General features: G+C 32.2%; 3 protein-coding genes across 5 annotated transcripts; 2 read left to right on the top strand and 1 right to left on the bottom strand.

Moving 5' to 3' along the window:
• Window positions 1–1,200: 1,200 nt before the first annotated feature.
• LOC111638393 (pre-mRNA-splicing factor SYF2-like) lies at window positions 1,201–17,408 on the top strand. Of its 2 annotated transcripts, XM_023384105.1 has the most exons (6): window positions 1,201–1,355; window positions 15,876–16,001; window positions 16,616–16,733; window positions 16,801–16,891; window positions 16,973–17,074; window positions 17,148–17,408. In XM_023384105.1, the coding sequence occupies exons 1-6, from the start codon at window positions 1,284–1,286 to the stop codon at window positions 17,311–17,313; spliced, it is 675 nt and encodes a 224-aa protein (XP_023239873.1). In that variant the 5' UTR covers window positions 1,201–1,283; the 3' UTR covers window positions 17,314–17,408. The 2 variants fall into 2 exon arrangements, with proteins under 2 accessions (XP_023239873.1, XP_023239866.1); XM_023384098.1 differs by lacking the exons at window positions 15,876–16,001; window positions 16,616–16,733; window positions 16,801–16,891; window positions 16,973–17,074; window positions 17,148–17,408 and adding exons at window positions 7,479–7,662; window positions 7,736–7,910; window positions 8,454–8,570; window positions 11,120–12,299 and having other exon boundaries at window positions 1,273–1,355.
• A 138-nt stretch (window positions 17,409–17,546) lies between these two features.
• LOC111638384 (probable G-protein coupled receptor 45) lies at window positions 17,547–18,845 on the top strand. Its single transcript, XM_023384086.1, has one exon. It carries the CDS (start codon window positions 17,771–17,773, stop codon window positions 18,812–18,814), a length of 1,044 nt encoding a protein of 347 aa, XP_023239854.1. The 5' UTR covers window positions 17,547–17,770; the 3' UTR covers window positions 18,815–18,845.
• LOC111638367 (FGFR1 oncogene partner-like) lies at window positions 18,811–24,329 on the bottom strand. 2 transcript variants are annotated; one of them, XM_023384077.1, is made up of 9 exons: window positions 24,016–24,250; window positions 23,822–23,901; window positions 20,560–20,688; window positions 20,265–20,462; window positions 19,849–20,192; window positions 19,500–19,669; window positions 19,383–19,431; window positions 19,184–19,310; window positions 18,811–19,112 (listed from the first exon to the last, which is right to left on the bottom strand). In XM_023384077.1, exons 3-9 carry the CDS (start codon window positions 20,638–20,640, stop codon window positions 19,032–19,034), a joined length of 1,050 nt encoding a protein of 349 aa, XP_023239845.1. In that variant the 5' UTR covers window positions 20,641–20,688; window positions 23,822–23,901; window positions 24,016–24,250; the 3' UTR covers window positions 18,811–19,031. The 2 variants fall into 2 exon arrangements, with proteins under 2 accessions (XP_023239845.1, XP_023239839.1); XM_023384071.1 differs by lacking the exons at window positions 23,822–23,901; window positions 24,016–24,250 and adding an exon at window positions 24,289–24,329.
• Window positions 24,330–25,038: the final 709 nt, after the last annotated feature.

Here is a 25,038-nt window from a genome sequence, read left to right as displayed (position 1 = left end):
TTCCAGTCTGCCATGTCTGTGTTAATCAAGACATGTGTATAGTGTGTGTACAGTACGTTTGATGTCCATTTTTATAATAGTGGGCACCGCTGGTGCTATGTTCATAAAATAACAATAAAAATTGAATGCTTCTAAGTGACAAGCAGCTAAGTAAGTGAAACAATGGCATTGTTCTTTTCATACGAAACCATTTGTATTGTTTCTCTTGTGTGTATCGCAATATGCACAACCACCCATATTGTGGTACACACAAGGGAAGCGGTACTTTCATGCATGCGTAAACAAACAAAATGACGCCATTTTGATGTCAGAATTGACAGGCCCCACGAGAATTTGGAGTTGAATAAGTTGCAAACAGCTCTATAGTGTTATCATATCATCCGTATTAAGTTAAATCAATATTAAACTGTAGTAAAACTACACAAATTACTATTTCATTATGATTAAAATATGAAATTCTCGTATAAGTCGAAATTCCTAACTGGATCAAGTAAACTAAATGTGGCTCTTGTAAGTTCGAATATCATTCAATTTTTTAGCTTTCTGCCCTTTGACCACTAAGAAGGCCTTTTGAGAATACTCATCGTGGGGTCGGCCATGCTTACAATGGGACAATGGTAATGAAGAACGGGGCACCTCTTGAAAAATTCAGTCTGATTTTATTCGTGTATGGCAACGCGACGGATGGCCGACCCATTGGAGAGGCACGAACCCGCGGCCAATTACCAGTGTTCAGTGGTTTTATCCACTCGGTGATTGGTTGGCTTTTATTCTGGAAAAAACAAAAAGTAATAATTTTATATAAGAAGATATGCCCGATACGTTGGGCCCGGAAAATTCAGATTTTATGATGCGGGCGTGTGGCGATCTGAATTTTTCGGGGGCGGTCCGTCCTGATATGTCGGGCCCCGTTCCTCACCGCCCGGCCGCCCCATTATGGACCTGGCCGAACCTATAATGGGCTTGCCGACAAAGATCTTAGTGCCCAAAGGGCGGAAAAAATTTTAAGTTAAAAAAATTCATAAATAAACTACTGTATACCGCTCTCGCATACTGAAATTGGAGGTGGCGCCACCGTATCACTAATCGAGTTATACGAAATCTTATTAAAGTTTTCAAAATATTTATTTTTCGTTATTCAGTAATGTTATTATTAAACTAATTTTATTTCTTTTTTGTTGTTGTTGTTGTTACTAGTATTAAATTATGTCCGTTCTGTATTAAACATATTAAATTATTTTAATATTTTGAACTGGCAACACTTTACCGAACATTACGAGAAAATGGCGGACGTCGAAGCGAAAAACAAACGACAGGAAGCTCTGAAGAAATTTAAAGAACTTCACATGAGAAGGGTAATTATTAAGTATTTAACGTTANTCGACGAAAATTCAACGCGAAGCGACACGCAACGGAGAAAAATTTCAACATGGGATAGGTTAATGTATTTTTTCGTACATAATCGGTTATCCGAATTATCGATTTACCGAACAACCCCAGTCCCCAATTGATTCTGATAAACGACGCTCTACTGTAATGTATCACATTATTCTAAATTAATTTACATGCAGTTGACACTTTAAACTTCAATTGTTATATTTTAGCTGTTATCATTCAACCGCAACAAGAAATATTAAAAGTAAAGCAGAATGATACTGATCAGAAAGAAGAGAAGGAAAATAAAGTAACTGAAAAGAAGATAGTTGATTCAAAAAAGAGGATACCTGTAGAAAAAAAGAAGACCATTGAGAAAGTGAAAGTAAGTTTATATATTATTTAATACTTGTTCCTGTTTTTTTTTTTTTTTTTAATTAGTTGATGCTTATGTTTTTAACATATTACTATGTTGAGTTGAGATGTTTTTGGTGATATCTTAATTGGTAAATGTGTTTAAATTCTTTTATTAGTTTTTAAACTCTGTTCTAGGTGCTCAATTAAATGCTCTTTTCTGGAGATCAGAATAAAGTTATTCAAAAATTATATTAGTGGTTATGATTTGATTAACATAAATTAATCATTTTATGAAAATCAAAAATTGGATACTTCCTGAAATAAGTGTCTTTTTTTCTGGGAGAAAGGAGGGGGAGGAAAATTGGTATAGTTCTAAATAAAATAAATTCTTAAGCATAAAGTGCAAAGATCGTTTACCTAAATAACATAAACAGAAGTTGTATTTCTTTTTCTCTGTAATTGAAATATGATTTATTTGAAGAAATGATACATAGTAGCGTCTGTCTGTCGTAATCTTGAGTAATGTTATCAGAATTAGTACATTTCAAAGCACATAAGTTAATAATAACAATAATAATGAGGAGTAATTATATTTATTGAGCTATACATTTTTTTCTTATATTAATGTGTCAATAAAAATAGCATTTTTAAGCATCATAATCATATTTAAGTTACTTAATTAATTCTCCTAATGTTACAAGCACATCCTAATACAAGCACATCCTGTTGCATTAAATGATGTTATTTTACAAATATTGTTAGAATATGTTATGTAATTAGTTTAAAATATCTTTTAAAACAATTCTAATATCTTAGTATTAAAAAATTACTTCATAATTTCTTTTCAGGGATTGAGCAATTTAGGAAATACATGCTTTTTCAATGCTGTACTTCAAGTATGTTTATTATTATTATTATTTTTTTTTTTTTAAATAAAATTTGGATTTAACAGTTTTAATTTAAATTAGAAATAATGATAAATTTGCAGAATCTTATTCAAACTCCATGGCTTTATGAATGGTTAGAAGAACACTGTAAAAACGGCTATGTTTGGAGCATAACCATTCCTTCAACATCTCAGACAAATTCTACTGTAAGTTCTCACATAATAATAATAAAAAACAATTAATCACTATTGATGTTTATTTTTTAAAAAGTGATAAAATTACTAAGTAACTAACTTTGCAGGAAAAACTTGATATCACTTTACAAGAATGCGGAGAATTGACTCAAGCATTTATGTCATTTTTGCAAAAGGTTTGCAATAGTCAAGATGGTGTTATCAATCCAAGTCAGTTATTTGGACAAATGTGTAAAAAGCAAGTATTAAATTAATATATATATATAATTTATTAATTCTGTTTAATTGACCTTATTATAAATGAATTTTTTTTAACAAAGAGCTCCTCAGTTTAAAGGCTATCAGCAGCAGGACAGCCACGAGTTGCTGTGTCATCTGTTTGATGCTATGAAAAATGAGGAAATTAGAGTAAGTTATCGAAGAAAAATAAAATTATTTTTATGCAATTGATAGACTAAGCAAATCTTTCCTTTAATGTATTTATGACAAAATTGTTATAAATTATTTAAATAAGAACTTAATAATAAACTTATAAATATTATATTTTTGAAAGTAAAATTTACTTTGAGTAGAATGATATAATAATGTGGGTTATGATGACTATAATTGATTGTTAGTTGGTTTTAGAGCATATAATAGTTTTCTGGCGTTTGGCTTATTAATTGAATGCTCCTTACGTGATTTTTATATATATGTATATACAGGCTAAATGGTATTCAAAACGTTTCCTGAAAGTGGTAGTTATTCATAAACAGAATGCTGTATTTACAATTAATAGATGTGAGTGCAAACTTGCTGAGACTTAATTAACACATTGGCCAGGATGACATTAATATTTAAAAAATAGAAGAAACTATACACACTGCTGAAACTTATTTTATCAGATGTTTGCATCTAGCCCCATCAGACTTTTTTCTTTATTCTCAAATTTAAAAAAAAGACATTAAAGGTTTTGTTCAGATCAAGTGAAACAATTTTTAGTGCAGTGGTAGAATCAGAGAGCATTGATATCTACCAGAAAGGCTTAGAAGGGTGGTAACACCGTATGGAAAATGTTTTTAACTTAAATGGAACATATCATCATCAACCCTGGGCTCATTGCCTGTTGGTGTCTGATGCCTTTTCCACTATTTTCTTCCGTTTCTCTCTATCCATTGCTGATTTTCTCAATTCCTGTGCAGTACACTCGCTCCACACCACTTCTTCGCCAATCCATTCTCTATATGGTCTTCCTCTTTTGTTGGAACCATCCATAATACCATAGACTAAAGTCTTAATTTTTCTGTTTGGACACATCATTCTTGTAATGTGTTCAAACAGTTGACATTTCATTGTATAATTTTTTGTAAGAGATTCTTTTTCTTATATATCCTGTTATAAAGTTCTTTGTGACTTTCTGCATCCATCCTATTTGTAAGATCTTTTTGTAACAGTGTCTTTCAAATGCTAATATTTTTTTCCATATCTTTTGTTATTACTCAAGGCTCACGGGCATACAGCGTGCAGGAGAAGATGCAGGTGTTCAATACTTTTAATTTTACAAACTAATTACTTTACTGTTTTGCCTTGGCTATTCTAATCGCTATTTCTTTTTTGCAATCCAGATTATAGGTTAGTTTGCTTCCTAAATATGTAAAGCTCTACATTTTCAATTTCTTTCCCATCTACTAGGATGTTTCTTCTCATGTTGTTATCATCAAATATCATTGTCTTAGTTTTTACGCTATTGATAGTCAGTCCATATCTTTTTCCTTTTTCATTAAGCAGAATTCTTCATTTTAGCTTGCTTGTAGATCTTATGAAAGAAGTAATTTATAAGATTTTTATTTTATAATTATTAAAGAAGTCTCTACTCTTGGCATTTTAAGACTTTTTTTTAATCCAACTTTCAAATTAGCTGTCATTCATCGATTCATTTCTTTATTTAAATTGATGCCTTTCCAAAAATAAGTGTTATCTAATCAGATAATATTCTTTAGCTCTGATTTCCTCTTTGATTTTTTAGTAAAATTTTTCAAAAACTGTTAACTAAAATAGTTGTCTAAACAAAGAAATATTTTCAAAAACTTTTTTGGTTGATTTCTGTTGTTAAAATTAAAGTTTTGTTGGTTGGTTTTCAAAAAGTTTGCCTACTAGTTTCAAATTGTCTACAATTAATGTATTGTGTGTTGTTAATAATTATAAATTTCAAAATAATAATACATTTTTCATTCTAATAATAATGAAAAGATTGTTTGGAATTTATTATTATTAGTTGTCCATAAATAGTGAAATTTATATTTTAAATACTTTAAGTTCTTAAGGATATTACTTTGCATGCAATTTATATTCATAGTAAAATATTACCGAGTAAATAAAACTACTTAAGAATAACCATAACTGTAAACCAAAAATTGCCACTAATATATTGATAAGTTATATGTGTGCACACATACATATATTTGTCATATATGTAGTTTTATATATTTATAATAAATGTTTTTAAACTTTATATTTAATTCCAGAGGCAAAGAAATGGAATACTAAATTACTTTTTTAAAACACGTGGAAAAATTAAAAATGCCGATGACGAAACTAAAGCAAAAATAAAAGGTAATTTTTAAAAAATCTTATTACTTGCACATTCAAGTTGACTAAATGTTAATGAGAACAGATTTCAAGCAAATGTTTAATTAGAGAAATATTTTAGTTTCTAACATTGTTCTTCACATCATAGCATTAAGCCCAGTGTCTTGTCATACGTTTGTCGACGTTATATTTGGTGGCCAGCTACTAAGTACAGTCATGTGTGAAGAATGTGGAATGGTAAGAATACATTCTATTTAGACTGTTATTTATTTTATCAGTCCAATTAATTTTTTGTTTTCTTTCCAGTCATCTCAGAGATTTGAACCNGTCTAATGCAGGTGGTCGCCTAAGCAGTTTTCACTGTAATAAAAAAAAATAATTAAATATTAATTCATAAAGATGGATTCTAACAAAGTTTTTAAACATTGGTGAAAAATTTTTATTTGGGAACTGATGCTTATATACATAATTTGATTCAAATATACCAGCAATATAAAGAATTATATTGATGTTATACATACATAATTGTACATGTTTAATTGTTAGTTCATAGTTAATCTTCTGCATTCAAAAAAAAAAAAATGTCAATAAATTAAACACAAAAATAAAAATTGTGATCATATTGTCTGTCATTATATTTCACTGGAAATGATTGACTATCTCATACTTCTGTTCATTTAATGTTTAAAATGTAATTTCACATTATATTTTAAATGAGTGCCTCACACTTCCTCTAATTTTTACAGTTCTATAGAATTTATTTGTAAAAAAAAAATATTTCTTTAATAAAATTCAAACATCATTTAAAATTTTTTTAAAATTCTTAAGTGTAATAATAATATACATGAAGCAGCACTTTTCAAATTCTTTTCTTGATTGTTTTGATTGTATTTTGCAAATAATAATGACAAGTTTGCATACTTTAGAAAGTTAAGAACATGAATTCATATCGAGAAGAAATTCTTTGAGGGAAAATTTCTTTAAAAATTCAAAACATTTGCTTTTTACTAACAATTGTAAAATATAAATGTGTATGTTTGATTTCTATATATCTTTGATAGTGTATCCCAGACTTAAATTTATATATGTATAGTACAGATCTATATGTATGATATACAATATATTGTATATCATACATATAGACATTATTATAGATAACTGATATACAATATAGACGTGTTATAGATAATTGATATACAATATATTGTATATCAGTTTCTATATATTTTATGTATTATAGATATCAATCCTTTTTATACACTGATTCCAAACTTGCAGATTTACTTATTTGCAATTATAAAAGGATAACCCATTTCACAATACATTGTCTGATTTATTTTTTTGAAAATATTAAAACAAGACTGCATCTCTCCCTGGTGTATAATGTTAATGTATACATTAATACACTAATGTAAAAACTAACATTGAGATTTATGAAGATTTAAAGGAATCTGTAAAAAAAAAATTGTTAAATGGGAAAGAAAGTACATTACTTGAGTTTTTACTGTATTTAATTGCATTATTTAAGTGAAATAGCTAAAATTATTATGTATTTACAGTAGAGCATCGATTATCCAACCCCCAATTAACGGTCACATCGGTTAACCGACCGTTCTAGTTAGCAAAATTTCAAATGTCCGCTAGTGATGTGGCATTACAATATTTGGCTATGTCTTGGCTACTTTAATATTATTTTTGTTAAATTTTTGCGTGTTTTAGCTGGCAACAACGGCTCGACCATTGAAGGGAGGTCAGTATTTAAATGAGATTTAGTTTTCTAATTATGAGTGGTTGTTTGTTTCGTGAGCAATAAAATAATTTAAAAATAATTTTTAACAATACAATAGCGACAATTATTATTTTTAAGAAAAATTCATTAGGCTAAACATCAATGAAAATTCAACGCAAAGTTGGTTAATAGCAATATACTAATAAACTAATTACATGGGATATAGTAATATTCTAATATACTATACTAATAATGTATTTTTTTTTTTCATTCTTTTCGGTTATCCGATTTTTTCAGTTATCCGACCAACCTGAGTTTCCAATTGAGTTGGATAATCGATGCTTTACTGTATATTCTGAATCGTTGTAGCAATAGCGCGAAGTTTGAAGGAAGATGGAAGGAAGAAGAAAAAGGAAACGCGATTTTATAGAATCCTTCATAGAAGAAGTAAGGAAATATCCGCATTTGTACGATAAGTCGCACAGAGACTATAAAGACGCAACGATGAAGAGAACGATATGGACCGCAGTGGGAGCGAAATTCGGAATGACCGGTGAGTCGGTGTCGAAGTAGCTTTAGCGTTCTCGTCTCGGCATTGTCATAAACACGAGTGTTCGTTTAAACAGAGGACGAGGCCGTGAAGAAGTGGCGGGTGCAACGAGACCGCTACAGGAGAGAGAGTCGTAAGATAAACGAAAGTATTTTGGACGGCACCGGATCTATCGATAAATACACGTCCGGTTGGGAACTGTTTCTCATCATGGATAGTATTTTAGGAAAAAATCCTCTTCCGGATGACAAGTAATTATATATATTTTTTTTGTTTTGCAAGTTTTGATTAACCATGGTGATCGGATTCTCTGTTTCGGCACCTTTCCTCCCTGGAGGGATCGGTCGGGGTGACTCAATGTTTTGTTCTTTGTTATGGTCCGAAAACTGGAGGCCGTTTGATGATACGAGTTACAATAACCATGATTTTTGGGATCGTTTACATGAGGTTTATATTAAGGCAGGTATTTAGATTGTTCACCTGAATCAGTCTGATTGATTGTTTCATTGAAATTAGAGTTATTGATTCAATCATACTGAATGAATGTAGAATTAGTATCCAGTTGATCATACAAGATCAATTTGATTGATTCGGCTTGATTGCAGTTGAAATATGTAAGATGTGACGTTCAGAATGTCTAGCATCATTGTGAGTGCCAGATTTTTCAGCATTTTGGAACTCACAATGGCATGTTGGACGAGTGTCCTTTGGGGATCCAAAATCCGGTCACCATAGTTAAACATATATTTTTGAATCAATACTTAATTACTTAAAGGAATTTTATTTCTTCACAGAATTATCTCTAAAAATACAGATATTTCAGATGAACCGGTAGAAGAAATACTTCCAGATATAAAGGAAACTCCCAATAGTTACTTATACCTGGAAGGAGCTATTGAAGAAGATATAAGGTAAACAGTTTATTAAAATTCCTGTCTAATGAATCATTATTATATATTTAATTTACTTCGTACTCTATTATATATATATATATATATATATCAGAAAGATCTCTTGTTTATATATATATATAAACAAGAGATCTTTCTGAGTAATGTTGAAATGTTTCATGTTTAAAAGACAATTTTAAAAAATGTGTGCACATGCCAAGTACTCTTATCTCTCAAGGGAGTTTTTGTGCAGTTTAAGTGAAACTTTTTTGCATTTTCTTACCAAAAATCAGCAATGAGTTGCTTAACTTTCCTGAGAACATTTAAAACTGGATGTGGTATCATCTGTTATGTTTTATTAAAAACTTTTCATATTTTTAATTATTATAAAACATCAATTTATTTTGAAATCAAGGATGAGTTTTATAAAATATTGTAAATGCTGATAATGAGTAAAATCATCATTAAGTCCGACCATACTGGAGATACATACTACCCCCATTATCTCCCCACCCCCTCGACCTTTAACCATCAAAATTTAACACGTTAACCACTATGCAATGCACCGGCGGTTGTACTAATTAGGGCTGTACAGAGTCATCAGACCGTCCGATGTTACTATAGCCAATGTAGTTTCACTCAAGGTTAAATTATCCTGGCTTCGTAAGATTTGTTTTACATCCTAGTGGTGCCCTCTTGTGCACGTCTATAAAGTTGGCTCCGACCGCCGGTGCATATTTATGGCCCTAATCAGTACTACTGCCAGTGCATCGGATAACAGTTAATGTGTTAATAGCATCAGTCCCCTAATAAACAAACCTCCCTGCAAAATTTCAGAAATTTTCGACAAAAGACACAAGATATAAAGTCCCATATTAAGCTTCAAAGAGGGTGAAGAAAATCATGCCTTCCTCCACACACACTAACATCCATAATAGAAAAAAATCTCCCAAGTTTTTTTTCATTTCTCAACATTTCAAGGACCCGAGTACAAAAATGTAAAAAATCTTGGGGTTCATTTTTGACCAATTGCCATACTTTTTCCCTGTTATATATAACAAAGCTGGGAAAGTAAAATATTGACTTACAGGTGTCTTTTTGAGTGGTTTACATATTGTCTCAAGTTCTTTCTATGTTTGTCTTAAATTTAATACCTATTTGTGGAAAAATTGCAACAGAGAACAAAAAAATTCTGTTAATGCATTAATTTCATTTTCCTAAAATGTAAAGTCTTCCTGTTACATGAGAGAGAAATTTAAATAATGTGTCATATGATGCTATTGGAATGATGTTGGAACGTGATGATTGACCAGTCAGTCGATTTTATGTTATATACTATTCCCTACTCAATAACTTTTTTTTACACTTTTTAAAAGTTAAATATCAATGGATATTTAAAAATTTTATAATACGGTGCCATGTATGTTGTCTGTGGGCACTTAGAGGGCTTTCTTCCAGGATATGTTGGGCCTGATCCTAACCATCTGTGTGGAACTCAGATGGTTAGGATCAGGCCCAACATATCTAGGACAGACTGTGAAAAATTCTTGAGTTCTCTGGATTTGAATCTGGATACATCTCTAGAGCTGTGGGCTGATGCCTTGATCGCCTCGGCTACTCAGCTTGCCGTATATTTATGTTTCATTGTAAGCAGACAGTTTGCTTCATTTTGATGTTTCTACCATGTTGATCTACTGACATTTTTGTTTTCTATTTCTGTGTGTGACAACAGAAAAATTGAGCATTTCTTAACTCAATTTTATGGACTGTTTCTACTCTTTTGAAACAGAAAATTTGTTTTCTTTAGTTCCTTTCCATAAATGGGACTGCAGCTGCTTCAGCCATAGTTAATGTTGAAAATTTGTTTATTGGAATTCTTTACCATTATTACATCAGTACAAATGTCATTCATGCTTGTTCTTCGTTCTAAACAATGTTTTAAAATATGTCCATATGTGCAGAAGCAGAGTAATTGTTTTGTTGTTTTAAAATAAAATTGGACTTGTAATTTTTGCCATTTTAATTTACCATATGATACAAGTTCTTGGCACACACCAAATTGTGCATGACATAACTTCCATCTCTGAAGTTTCCCTCTTTCACAGACATTGCCACACTAAAAAACCATTTGTTCTGTCAAAGAAATTTCACTTCAAAATGATTTCATACAATTTACTTTATAATTACAGCTGTCCCTTGATAGTCCGACGCACCTCCCGTCAATGTACCCGTCCCCGTTACGTGTCTGCTTGCACAGAAGCATGTCGCGACATGAATCTTCCCACCCAATTCTTACACGATGACACACATTTCCTGTATTTTCCGTGAGCAGTTCTGTTCGAACAGTTGGAGTAGGGAATATTGTAGGCTACTGCTAGCAAAACAATGCCAAATATGTAATCATTTTCAGTAATCCAACACTCCTTTGGTCCCATACCTGTCGGATTATCAAGGGACAGCTGTACTAAAATAATTTTTTTGCTAGTTTTTGTACAAAAATATATTTAAAACTAATATCAGATTTTTTCTTTGTAACGGATACTTACAAATTTATCTAATTTATATTCCAGTAATACTATTCCAGATTCTGGGAACAGCATCAGAAAACAAAAATTGGGGAAAAAGCAAAAATGTGATGAAGATAAGATCTTAATCAAAGAGACATTTTCTTTATGTAAAGAAACATCCAATGAATTTAGCAGTTATATCAGAGATAATAGCAAGAAATTAGACAGAGTTGGTCATTTCTGCGCTTACTTGGAATGCAGGTTGAGGAAATTCAATGAAATTGAACAGTTTGAAATCATGCACGATATTGAAATACAGCTTTTAGAAAGAGAAAGTAAAATATATGTAAGAAAATAACATATTTTTAATAAAAAAAAAAGTATTGCTTTTATCAAATGATTGTTTTTATTTATTCATACTAATTCATTTTATGTACAGATATGTGCCGCTTAACAACAGAGATATGTTTCGAAAAATGTATCATATGGCGTACATCTTAGTATGTTTAGACAAACCACATATTGTACTGTCTAGTATTCACATAGACAATACGTAGCATTTATGTATCTAAACATATGTAAACATAGAAGAGGTAGTGGTGACTACAAATTTCATTTCATTATAATCTTACAGGACTTTATTGTATGTGCACTCTGTCGTGAAGTGGTAAATACCTTTATATATACAGTGGGTAATCGGTTAATGAACAAATCGGATAATGAGCACTTTCGCAAAAGATTTTTATGTTCGGACAACAGATACATGATCGGATAACGAACACCTCACAGAACAAATACAAGAAGAAGCAATGTAAAATAATGAATACTGATTGGTCTTCCCTTGTTTTCAGACAACAATTCAAAACTTTTTGGAGTGCAGGAAATGTTGACATTTACACTCAACCCAGTATATACTGTTCAGATAGCATTCCTTCAAACTTTGAAACTCTCTCTTGTAATTCCAGCCTTTTATTTTTCTGGCAGAAACAATTCTTTTATAGTATTTGTGAGACTGTTGAGCGGGCACTCATTAAGTTTTGCGTAGGTTTTTATTTTCAAAAGGTGAGAGTATAATAGCAAAGGTAGAGAGTGGGCAGATGTCTGATGTTGCTGGGTAGTATGGCTTGATCAGGTCGACAGTAGGCCGCAGTTCAATCTTATCTAAGTAAGATACTGTATTATCAAGAAGACTCAAGCAGCTTAAGGAGTAACAAAAAATCACATCTGAGAAATAAAGAACATTGAAGAGCTCATAATGGAACCTGAAATGGATCTGACGACGGAAGAACGCCAAGAACTCTTGAATGGAGAACAAGAAACTCGACGAGATATGTTTTCTTCTGAAAAAGAGATTTAATGTTGATATTTGCTATTAAACAATTTTTGAAGAAGTGGGATGATGCCAGAACAACGGTCTTAGAATGGCATCCAAACCAGGTTGAGGTTAATAGGCTTAGGGATATCTACAATTACAATGCTATTAATTACTTCTGAAAAATCTTGAAGAAGAGAGAAAAGCAATTGACATTGGATAGATTCTTTAATCCCCACAAACAGAAAAAACATGACTAATAAAAATGCAAGACTGCATATATATGTATTTTTACTATTACGTATAAACGTAATAAATAAAAATTGTAAAAATAAAATATCCAAAAAATAAAAAAGTATATATTTTTTATTTTTTGGAGTCTTCGGAACGAATTAATCAAATTCCCATAAAAACCTATGGTAAATCAATAATCGGTTAGCGAACAATTTGGATAACGAACAAAGTCTTGGAGCAGATTATGTTCGCTAACCAATCACCCACTGTATAATGTACGGAATGTTGATAGTAGTTGATAACGTACAGTATGCCAAACTTCCATATTATACATCTGAAATCAAACCTATTACCAATACTTTGATATAACAACAAGTTACCACTATTAATGCAGGCATTCCTCACATTGTGCAATTAATTGTTCCATGAAAGTATCACGCATGGTGAATTTACCTTTCATGATTTACAAATATATTTCTAATTACTACATATGTAACTAGTAATTTAATTGAATTATAAATCAGCCGATACAATACAGTAACAGTGTCAGGAGCAACTGTTTCTGCTCCTTTGAATGCTCTGGCTCAGTAGATGGATGATTTTTGACTTGAAGAAATGATCGTTAAATCAAGACCTATCGTAATCACAAAGAACTAATGATAATTACTATTAATTTCCATTTTATAATTTCAGCAAGAAAAACAATAATTCTCTGTTAAACAGCTTGCGTACAGTTCAAACCCTTAAACTGTTTTCATCATGTGCGGAGATGTTTCTTCAGTGTCGCATGAATTATCGGGCTACTTTTTAGGCATATAATCTATATTTAAGTACAAGAACTGATTCTGAAATTCCGCTTCTGACTCAATGGCCCACTTTATAAAGTACAAAAATTGCTTTGGTTTTAATAGACTTATGTCTAATTCTTCTATTTTGTCCTGCTCTAGGAACAGTCACACTCACAGTTAAATTTTAAAAGTGAATTGCTATTCAAAATATGTTTGAGTAAGTATATTAAACAATCGTGAAGTAAAATCGTCCGTGTTGTAAATGTGATTCATTAATTAAAGTTCCATTATTTCCTAAGAATTTGTTTGAAGAAATAGTTGTCTAACCCAAAATTTTCTTTCTTAAACCTTCAAAATGATGCACAAAACAAAAGGAAATGTGCTCTATAATGTTAAATAAGTACAAGCACATATATTCTTGTCAATTATACTACTGTCCATCTTAGAATGGTGTCGTTTTGCAAGTACTAATAGTAAACAATGTTTGGATTTTCATTTTCTACAAATTGGAAGGCTCGTATTTTCAGAAACGGAATCTTCCTTTGTTTTCCATCGCAACTTTTCCGCAAACGGGACCTGGCTTTAAACACTCGAAAACACATTGATCAATGCAAAAAATTATAATTTTTAGTACACAAAATGATCTGTTTAGAGTTAATGATCAGAATTATGCAAAGTAAAGTTCATAGAATCATTTTATTATATCAAAATGATTTATCCAAGCAGATACATCATTTTGTGTTTCCACACAATTTGATAATCACTGTCTTCAAAGCCATTTTCTTCAGTTTTTGCAAGACAGCAAATAGTATTTTATCTAAATATTTGGGCTATTTTGAAGCTTAATTCAATTGTCTAGTTGAAATTTTAAGCATATTTTATATTTAAAAATCAAAATTTGAGGTATGGGTAACCAAGAGTACGTTCGTAAAGTCTAATGAGTTAAATGAGAATGATGTCATCGTCATTCCTATTTCGTTAGACTTTTTGACTGATTAGTTTAGAACTAAATGGCTGTTTCTAAAATCAGATATGAATGTTACTAGTACTGCCTTATCCAAAATATTTTTCTTAGAAATAACTGTCCACTCAAAACAATCTATCATTTCACCTTTTAATTTACAATTTGAACACTCGAGTAGATTTAGAAACATCGATATCGTCGGATGCCATTTTCTTAACGAAGTAAACTAACTCTTTCCTCCATGATCTTTGTTAGAGTTTCATTTGAAATGTCATCACCGCAGAGCATGCGCACTGAGCGAGACTACTAATATTTGACTGACTCGTTACTAACGCGTTTGACTTTACGAACGTACCCCAAATATCTATAGGTTGAATTTCTCAGGTTATATTTTGGCTAAACATTAAAGCTAAGTAAATTTGGACCAAATTTAGGCCATCATCTTGTACTGATTTAAATAATTTTTCCATATGGTTATGGTTATATAATCATGACCAAGGACACCTTTGCACTTAAAGTCTATCTAAAATATAGTCTGAACTTTAATATGAAATCCGGCTTGCAGATATTTAGTATCTGAGCTGATGAATGAATATTCTAAATAATTCTCTAAATGTAAAATGCAGTTCTTTGCTTCTTTGGGGAACACGATTAAAACTTCCACTGAAACCTAATAGTATTAAGCTTTCCAATTGTCTTTGGGTGAAAAATATAAGCATAGCATGGATTCTAATGTTAGAATCATGTCATGCACCCATCAGAATGGTTTTGGAATGAATCACCCATCAGAATGGTTTTGGTACCTCAGTATAGGCTGGAAAGATGAAAAGTAGTGGGGTTTTAATGGAATTCTTAACCACATTCAGAAAAAGCAGAGAACTGCACATGCTAAGGATGTAAGTTATCTGCTTACTGTTAAGTTATATATTGTTAACCTTCTTACATATTACCACAATATTGTATATACAGTATTTAAGATGCCGGTAAATACATTATTTGTAGGAATGAAACAATGATACATTCAAATTTCGTGAAAAACTACACAAGTTTTACACACATGACAAGTAATTAATAGACATCCAGAACTTCTGTAAACAATCGGGCTATAATTTGGAAATATTAATTAAGAATTACAAATGAATTTGACACTAGAGGGAGGCATTAGGTGCCATCTTGTATTAAAATTAATAATTATAATATTTAATTAATTAATTTAGATTAAACTGGAAGAAAAGAATCTGCCCGAAGCGGGACTCAAACCCACAACTCCCGCTTACCGTGTGGATGCATTGCCAGTTATGCTATCCGGATCCTCCGATCCGATTTCCTCTTCCAGTATATATAACTTTAATAAATAACCATTGTCGGTTATTACGGTGCTGTTCAATTATAATTCTTAATTAATATTTTCAAATTATAGCCCGATTATTTACGGCAGTTGTGGGTCTAATTGCTACGCATCGGGTTTTGGTTGGTGTTTATATTTGCATAAGTAATTAATTTTTAACTTCATTTTTGAAGAATGAAGCTCGGAAATTAAATCATCAAGAAGTGGTGGAGGAGGATCGTAGACAGAAGCTGCCAAAAAATTGGGAAACTAAACAACAGTGGGCAGACTGGAAGTTACAAGAAGAGGAAAAACGTCAGGTAAGATGAATTTCTTCCAAATAAAACAAAATGCTTGATGTGTTCATACATAGTAAATGCAATGTGAAAACAATAATATATAAAACAAAGAAATAAATCAGTACTTGAGCAGAGAAGTACATGTTATACTCAGAAGATTCCTTATTTTGTACCATCTTGAAGGTAAAATGGGTACTTGGTTCCCCATTTCCACATTGAAAACAATCAACTTGAAACCTATTTTAATGCAGTTGCTGTCTGTCAAGTCAATTATTATGGTGGTAGACCAAAGAATTATAGTAGCCGGTCGTCTCAAGATGCTGGTTTGTTGCTTAAAGCACTGTTGCTGCTACACAATAAAGGTTGTGAGCAGTGTGGCCAAGCATTAATTTCTTGAACACTTGGCACTGGTAAATTCTCTTCTCATCCTCCATATAAGACTTGTATGTTTTCCAAATAAATCTTAAAAGTGAAACTCTTCTAATTATTACTCAAGTATGTAAGGGTTAAGAACTCTTTCAAAACATATTTTGCTGTCTGAGTATTAGTCATTCTTTGAGCGACATGGTTTATATACTAGAACTTAAATTTGATTATCAGTAAAATTAAGTAATATTTATGTAAATTTTTTGTAGAATGCTGCCGCTACTGGTGAAGACTACGACCGTTTAAAATTGTTGGAGGTTGGAGCAGAAGAAGCAGAAATTTGGGAAAGAAAAAAGAGGAAGAAGAATCCGGACAGGGGATTTTCTGGTAAATTATCACTTTTTAAAAAATACTGTGGTGAAATCTGTCGTATTTAATTAATTATTTCTTCTAGATTATGAATCGAGCACTGTTCGGCAGTATCATAGACTTATTAAACAGTTCAAACCGGACATGGAGCAATATGAAAAAACTAAGCAGCAACTGTAAGGTTTTTTGCAATAAAACATTTTGTCCCATTACACGATTTTACATATTCTAACCTTCACTTGTTTATTTTTTAATAGAGGTGAAGAGGCCTTTTATCCAACTAAAGATACCATTATTCATGGTCTGCACAAGGATTCCAAAGAGGCCATCGACAATATGGTACAGGATATCGAGAGACAGTAAGTAGAGAAGTAAATAGTATTAATAGTAAACATTGGGATATAAATGACAATTTTTTAAAAATCTTAATAGGATAGATAAACGTTCGAAGTATAGTCGCCGGCGCAGATTCAACGACGATGCAGACATTGATTATATTAACGAGCGCAACATGAATTTCAATAAGAAACTGGAACGATTCTACGGAAAATATACCACTGACATCAAGCAGAATTTGGAAAGAGGAACAGCTGTTTGAGATTTTAAAGTCTTTTCTTATATTTATACTCGTACATAAATTTAAGAACAAAGGTGTATCAGGATATTTAAAATTAAAAGCATTTTTATGATTTATTTTTTATCATAATTGATAATATTTTTTAAATTTTAATGCAAGATAATGTTATAGCCATTCCCAGAAATAGATAATTTTTACAATTATGAGACAAAATTTAAAGTTAGAATCAGACTGATAATTGCTTCGGTCTCTACATAAAAGGCTCTTAAGGTTGCTATGTATATTGAGGCAATTACTGATAATGATATGAATGGCATTACAAGTGTCTTATGTCTTATCAGTCGTGTGATTCAAATAAACATGCGTCACTTTTCAGCATTTGAGTGCAATTAAATCTGAGTCTAACATTCAAAAATTTATACGTTGTTGATAATTTTTCCTGTTGCAGTTTGCTGTATCTTATCGTAAAGTCAATATTATGTTTCGTGTTGGATACGACTTATCAGAAATAGCTGAAATAGAGATGAATTCTACCTCCTATCAAGCAGATTTTTCTGTTGGAGAGAGATGTTTTATTATATTATTTTTATTTGTTTTAATTGTTATCGGAAGCTTTGGAAATGTTCTGGTGATGTATGCCGTTCTCAAGAACCCTATGATGAGGATAGCAATCAATATATTGCTTGTGGCTTTAGCTTTTAGTGATACAGTAATATGCTTACTTTGTGTGCCATTTGATTTAATTACGGTCATGTTAAACAGATGGATATTTGGAAGATTGTTCTGCATCGTTCATGCCTCTATTTATTCCGTGATGCTGATCGAAGGCATCTTTATTTTGTGTATCATCAGCGTAGATCGTTATCGGATTATTGTCAGGAGAAAAAACGAGATTAACTTTCAGAATACTGTTGTGGTTCTGATGATTTCTACTATAACAGCAATTGCGTGCTGTGTGTCGACTGGTCACATTGTAAATTATGTCTTCCGCTCTCGTCAAATGCACTGCAATCTAGGATCGGCTTTGAATGGTTTACAATGGAGCATAATATCGATATATACTGTATGTGGTTATTTTATCCCTCTTATAACTATGAGTAGTTGTTATTTTATTATTATTTGTACTCTGCGTCGGACAGTCCGCCGTATTAATTGCCAAGACATAACGATGATCAACACAAGCTTAAGAATGAGATATAATTTTAAATTCAAGACTAGGACATTATGGACGGTGTTTTTACTCTACATTATCTTTGTTTTTACTAAAACACCTTACTTTCTCTATAAGATTATTGCTAACAAAGAATCTACAAAGGGATACATTTACACAACATGTATCTTGTATCTCAGTTCAACATTAAACCCAATTGTCTATGTCTGGAAGATAGGAATCATAAGACGAATCTTTTGGAAGGTTGTTTCAAGATGTTTGTGCATCAAAAACAAAGAGCCAGACTCTAGGAATAAATACAAAATAAGCATAAATCTGAGACAAACTGAAGAAGGAACACTTGTAAATTGATTGAATAAACATTTTTAATTTTTGTAAATATCAGATTTTTTAAAAATTTTGGCAAAAGTTTTACAAGATATGATCATTTCTTAGTATTTTTTTACAGATTTATATTCGGTGTTTTAGAAAGCAGTGTTAGAAAAAGCCACCGTGTGTATGTGTGTGTGTGAGAGATGAAACAAAAATTCACATATATATATAATATATACACACAGATTGAGATATGTCATGTGATACTCTCAATGTAATCGTAACCTCCTGCTGCACTCGCTTGAGAAATTGTTTGATCTGTCGTTGCATCTTCCCCCTGTACATTTGATAAGTTATGACATAAGAAATATTTAAATAATTTTTTAAAAAAACCAAAAGTTTGCTTACAAAAGAGATGCTGCTATTCAAAATGTCATCTGCCGACAGATCCTCTTCAATCTCTTCTAAACTATGTTCAGAACTGTCAATTTTGATCTCCCCTTCGGGATGGTGGCCGGACTTTCCGCTGTGACCACTATAATTTTAAAATGTTATCACATCTTGTACTTCTGTATTATACAAAAAAACTTTTTTATTAATTACTTACCTCAAAGAAGACTGGAAATCGTCTTCGTATTCTTCTTCCGTGTGTAATTCTGAAGACAGTTATCAAAATTTAAAGCTTGTTAATTTTAATCTTATGGCATTCGTTGGCCATATTTACCTGATTTTTTTGAAAGCGATGGTAGATCTTGAAGAGACGATAGCGTACTGAATGTCCTTTTCGGATTTGTTTCGCTGAATGGTTTAGAATCTTTGACATCAACTTTACTCATTTCACTTTGCAATTTAAGATCTGGCTTGGACACTGGCAAATCTAACTCTTTGCTTAAACTATGAAATAAAAATACAGCTTGTGTAAGTTATATCATATGTTTATACAAAATCTGATAATTTGATGTCAAATTAACTTGTAAATTACAATGTAATGATAAACTATGCATTTCCAAGTTAAGTTGACAAACAATCAGATGAATGGACATTTATTGTAAACGTTAAATTTATAAACTTACTCGAACAAATTTGATTTTCTCTCTTTTGGTAGAATATCATCATAAAAAGGGTCATCACTTTTTAAAGAATAATCTTCGTTATCATCGTCTTCATTGGTTATTTTCAGTGGCATTTCATTTATGCTTTCTTCGGGTAAGCTTTCCGGTGCTTCATCTTTCTTCTCTTCAACAATAGTTTCTTTTTCTGGTGGAGACTGTTTTACTTCGGAAATGGACTCTAGGCTTTCTTTGGGCGGACTCAATTCTGCCTGTATTAATTCGGCTAAAAGCGGGATGGCACCAATATGATTTTCGTCTAGATTAAGCTGTTCATGTAATTGCTGGCGAGGAAGTAGTTCTTTCGTCTAAAATACATAAAGATTCTCTCAAAGATTTCTGTTTGAAGTAATGAAAAATTAACATTTTAAGGTACTTACGGAAGATATTTCAGGATCGAAAACTGCTAAAGTGAAGTCCAAATGAAAGAATTGTAAGAATTCACGAACAAGAGAAGCAATGGTCCATCCTTTATCCGTACTCAAAAAGTCTTGTAATTCTTTGTTTTTCATGGACAGACCTCCTCCAACTCCTTCGTGTTCTTCTAGAGCTAAAAATACACTCGCGCGAAGTTCGGCCTTAAAATCACACACACACAAAAAAAAAGAACACGTATAAAAATTAATCCCAGTCGACAGAAATGGTAATTATTTTTGTTAATTTTTAAAAATTTACTTTGATTTTTCCTATCACTCCTTTATTTTGAAGAGTCTGAATAACTAAATCTCTAAGTTCTGTATCTTCTTCGGTGGACATTTTTAATAGAATTAACAGGAAAAAACAAAAATCACATAAATTTTGATTCTGAAATAAGAAAATAAATAAATTATAGAAAAATTCTGAAGCACTATGTAATTTTTTTAAAAACGTATATTCTATTTAGTCACACAATTACTAGAATGAACATTGTGTTCTTTCCTCTAAAATATATTGTCAGACCAGTCAGTAACGAGATTAGAATCGCGCATTAGATCGTGTTCTCGCTGCTCTCAAGAGAGACGAATGCTCTCGCATGTGCTCGGAACAACTTGCAGGATATATTCCAGTACGTTATGTAAACATCTGAATCATGTTGGGAGTGTACACCAGCCTTAAGATCACAAGCGCATGCCACGTGTTAGTCTCTCTTCAATAAGTTACAAAGAAATAAATTTGCAGTTTTGAATCATATTCGAACTGTAAATAATAGATCATTTTCTAAATAAATGTATAATTATGTTCTCATATAAGAAACTTGTTAACTATTGTCTTACATGTTCATCTTGACATCTAAATATTTGATATGTATCTGAATAAATTTGACTCTCCTAGTGATGTGTGATTGCTGATAGCCCATTTTCTAACTAAAATGATTTTAATATAAGTACCCCTATTCAACGCGTCCAGAAAGGTATTTAGTGGTCCAAATGCAAATCTGGTATGGTGACTTCTTGGGACTTTCAAATTGCACCAAATTACCACTATGGCACTTTTGGAACTGCAAGGAATAAATTAGTTTCTGTATATGCGTTGCAGAAAAGTTATAGGTATAGAAGTGGCTGGCTGTTGACTGTCATTAGCTATGACAGCTGGTGACCTTGCTGAAACATGTATTTCTTTTAAAGCTCTTTTATGAAAATGAAAGAGAATATACACTAAGAAGCATTGATGCCGCAAGATTAGGACAACAGTTGCTTAATTTGAGGAAATTGAATGTCTGGGAGTTCAACCCAGTTGAGGGAACAAATCTATCAACAAATTTTATGACTATTGTTGAATGATCAATGAATAATTTTGCAAGCTCTAACAGTGCACATGTTATGGCAGTTGGCCATATCCTATGACAAATGTGGAAGGTACTGAGAAAATTGGTGCAACATTATCCATATAAGATCGACCACAACAGAGAAACCTGACTGACTTTGCATTGACATTACTTGCCAAAATAGAAATAGATGTATTGTAGTCATGAAATATCCTGTGGAATAGTGATAAAGCATAATTCATCTTGATGGACAGTGAACACCCATAACTATCATAATTAACTATGGAAAGAAAGCCCTTGTGTTTTCCAGCACATTTCAACCACCCGAAGTCCACAATCCACATAGCCACATTTATTACCCTTTGAGGAAGCTATTCCAAATAGACCATGACATACTTTGTAATGGCTAGGATACTGAGAGATGCTCAATGCTTTTGTCATAACCCACCTCAACAGTGGCATTGCCTCAAGCTAATCACTTCCATGCAAGATGGGAATGCCTACACAAGTTGGGGAAGTTTCTGCAACATTTCACTGAAAACAGAACATAGATACCACTTGTCCACCTTGTTCTCTGGATATTAATTTGTTTGATTTTTGGTTATGAGAACACTTAAAAAAGTATGGTTTATCAAGAACACGTTACAAATTTGGTAATCTTGAACACTAGTAACTCACTGCATATAAGAAGCACCACAGAGGATCACATTTTTGACACCTCAGGTTTTGTGGGGACCACACCAAACAATATTCCCTACATTGTACAGTACACAGTAAATGATTGCCTCGTACAAATAAAATGTTGTTGATTGCACTATCAAAAAATGCCTAATGGCAAGTTTTGTTGTTAGTTGGGCTGCAATTGAAAAAATTGTAGGCATAAATTCTCACTGTTGTCTGTCCGTCTTTCCTTAATCTCAAGAATGGCATTAGATAGATAAAATCTGAAACCAGATATGGAAACCTTAGGTGCAGGAAGCCCCGATTAACCATATAAGAACTTTCAATGCAAACCAGAAGTCATGTCATTTCAATTCAAAACTTTTCCCCTGAAAGCAGTTAATAGATGACCAGCACGACTCTATTGTTAAAGGAAAAGTATGATATACGGAGGCAAGACTACAGTACTAATTTGAGGTGGAGAGCATATATTTTAAAATAAATTAATTAAAAATTGCAGCCTGGCATTGTGACGATGTCACAATATATAATTGCTCGTTCTACACATCCTGAAATGCCACCATACATATTTAGTTACATGTGAACTGTTAAATTCTCTGTGACATTGAATAGGAATACTTTTAATTACAATAGCCAGTATCTTGACAACTCTCATAATTTAAAGATAATAAATAATTCAATCTACTGTTACATTAATTTGAGAATATAGACAGCCAGAAAATCAGGATTTTTAATAAATGTAGCAAGCAATTACAGATTGAACCATAAAGCTTCAAGTACCTGAGATCAACACTCCACACATTACGGATCACGCAGATGATAAAGTTACACCAACTTTCTATAATGTCGCTTGGACAATGTTAACGTCCTTAAACCTTTAATATTTACCAAGGGCCATATTCTGGTCACTGTCTCTAGTCTCTCGTAAGCTGGTCGCTGATTGGCTAATCCAAATGATTAGCCAATCAGCAACCGGCTTGTGAGAGACGAGAGACCAGAGATAATGACCAGAATATGGCCCCAAGTTCACTGCAAATTTATCTATAAATTTAACTCCGAACAGTCCTTCAGAGAGAAAATCTCCTTCGGAGGCTCCCAGAATTAGATTTTCTCTCTGAAGTGAAATCTTGGAATCTTTCATGGATAATCTGACCAGGTTATAAACTCCACACCACATCACCAATGTTAATAATGATACAATACGAAGCTGCCGAGCAAATGTAGCCAATTACATGACCGTATTACTTAGGAATTTATCTGAAATGGAAGGTTTAATAGACTATACTTGCTTTGCAGCTTAAAACTATTATTAAACATAATGCCCATTATCTGGTAGGCAGCTTTACAGCCAGCAAGCTAGAAGCAAACCAACATGCTGTCATTAGGTGGTTTCTAGCTTGCCAGCTGTTATCAGGCACACCAATTACATAACCCATTTCATTTGAAACAGACTATGTCATTGGTTTGCTTATCCAGATGTATTAAAGCAGCTTTACGGGGAAACATGCTCACAGTCTTGCTCAAGCCATTTAATTCCTGATGTAAAGGTGCCTCGTGCCAATCAATCCTGAGTTTAAAAACATGCTTCTACACTGAAATTAAACTTGGTTTAAAGAATATAACATAAATAAGAGCAAAAATAATACTTCTTTTGGAAACTTCAGAAAAAAAAAATTTTTATAAATTAAAATATGCTTTATTTTTACCATAAAAATGGAAAAATATTACAAAATGTAATGTATTTTGTATTAATTTTCATTGTTTTAAACGTAAATCCTAGCGTAAACAGAGTACGTATCTAAAACGTAAGAATGCAGACAGACTGCAGTAGAAAATCTTTAACGAATTTTAAATCTCTCCGGCCATTTAAAATAATATTTAAAGTGACAATACAATATGACGTAACAATACGGCAAAATTTAGTGTTGACAGCTTTAAAGTGTGACGAAATTTAAAATTTTAAAAGCAGAAAAACAAACCTGAACGAGACTACACAAGTAAATGTTTTTCTCTATGTTAGCGCCACCTGGTGTGAATAAATGTTTTTATTCGTTTTTAAATTCGAAATTAAATAGAAATTCTATTTAATTTTATTTTATTATTATTATTTACTTTAATGAATTAATAATAATATATTTATATTACATTCATCCAGTAGTGCCTTTATGTCTGCGGCTCATATTAGTAGATCGCTATCTACATATGCAACGAAATATGGGCCGGTCTGCACCTTCGGAGAAATTTCATATGGGAAATTGGCTTTTATTTACGTGTTGCACACGAAATTCTCTACGCGGAAAACTAAACGAAACCGGGCATGCGGCGTGTGATAATCTGGAATTTGCGGAGAATCAGTAACCGATAAAACAAATTGACAATAACCGGGCGCGAACCGGAATTTGCTTGGACGTGTGGTGCGCTAATTGCGATTGAAACGAACTATAGAGGGCAAGCGATCAAAAATAAATCTCCCCGAAGATTTTTTTAAAATTACTAAATTGAAAACGGTAACTCCAGAATAAATTCTTAGTCTCGAGGTTGTATAAGGCGTGTAGAAATTCTGACATCATTTTTTGCTTTATAGTGGTAAGCATATGTGGTGTATACCTGAACGGCGGATTAAGCGGTAAGCGAACTATGCGGGCGCGTAAGGCCCCGAAGGAGCTCCCGCAGTCTTTAAAATGCTACTGAAAAAAAGGATTGCAAAAGCACAGAAGATAGAAATAGTC

Source organism: Centruroides sculpturatus, unplaced genomic scaffold (genome assembly GCF_000671375.1).
Source record: "Centruroides sculpturatus isolate CEXI.00-Female unplaced genomic scaffold, Cexi_2.0 scaffold142, whole genome shotgun sequence".
NCBI classification, from domain to species: Eukaryota; Metazoa; Arthropoda; class Arachnida; order Scorpiones; family Buthidae; genus Centruroides; species Centruroides sculpturatus.
The sequence above is the reverse complement of the archived record's forward strand: the minus strand, read 5'-3'. Positions and strand labels throughout refer to the sequence as shown.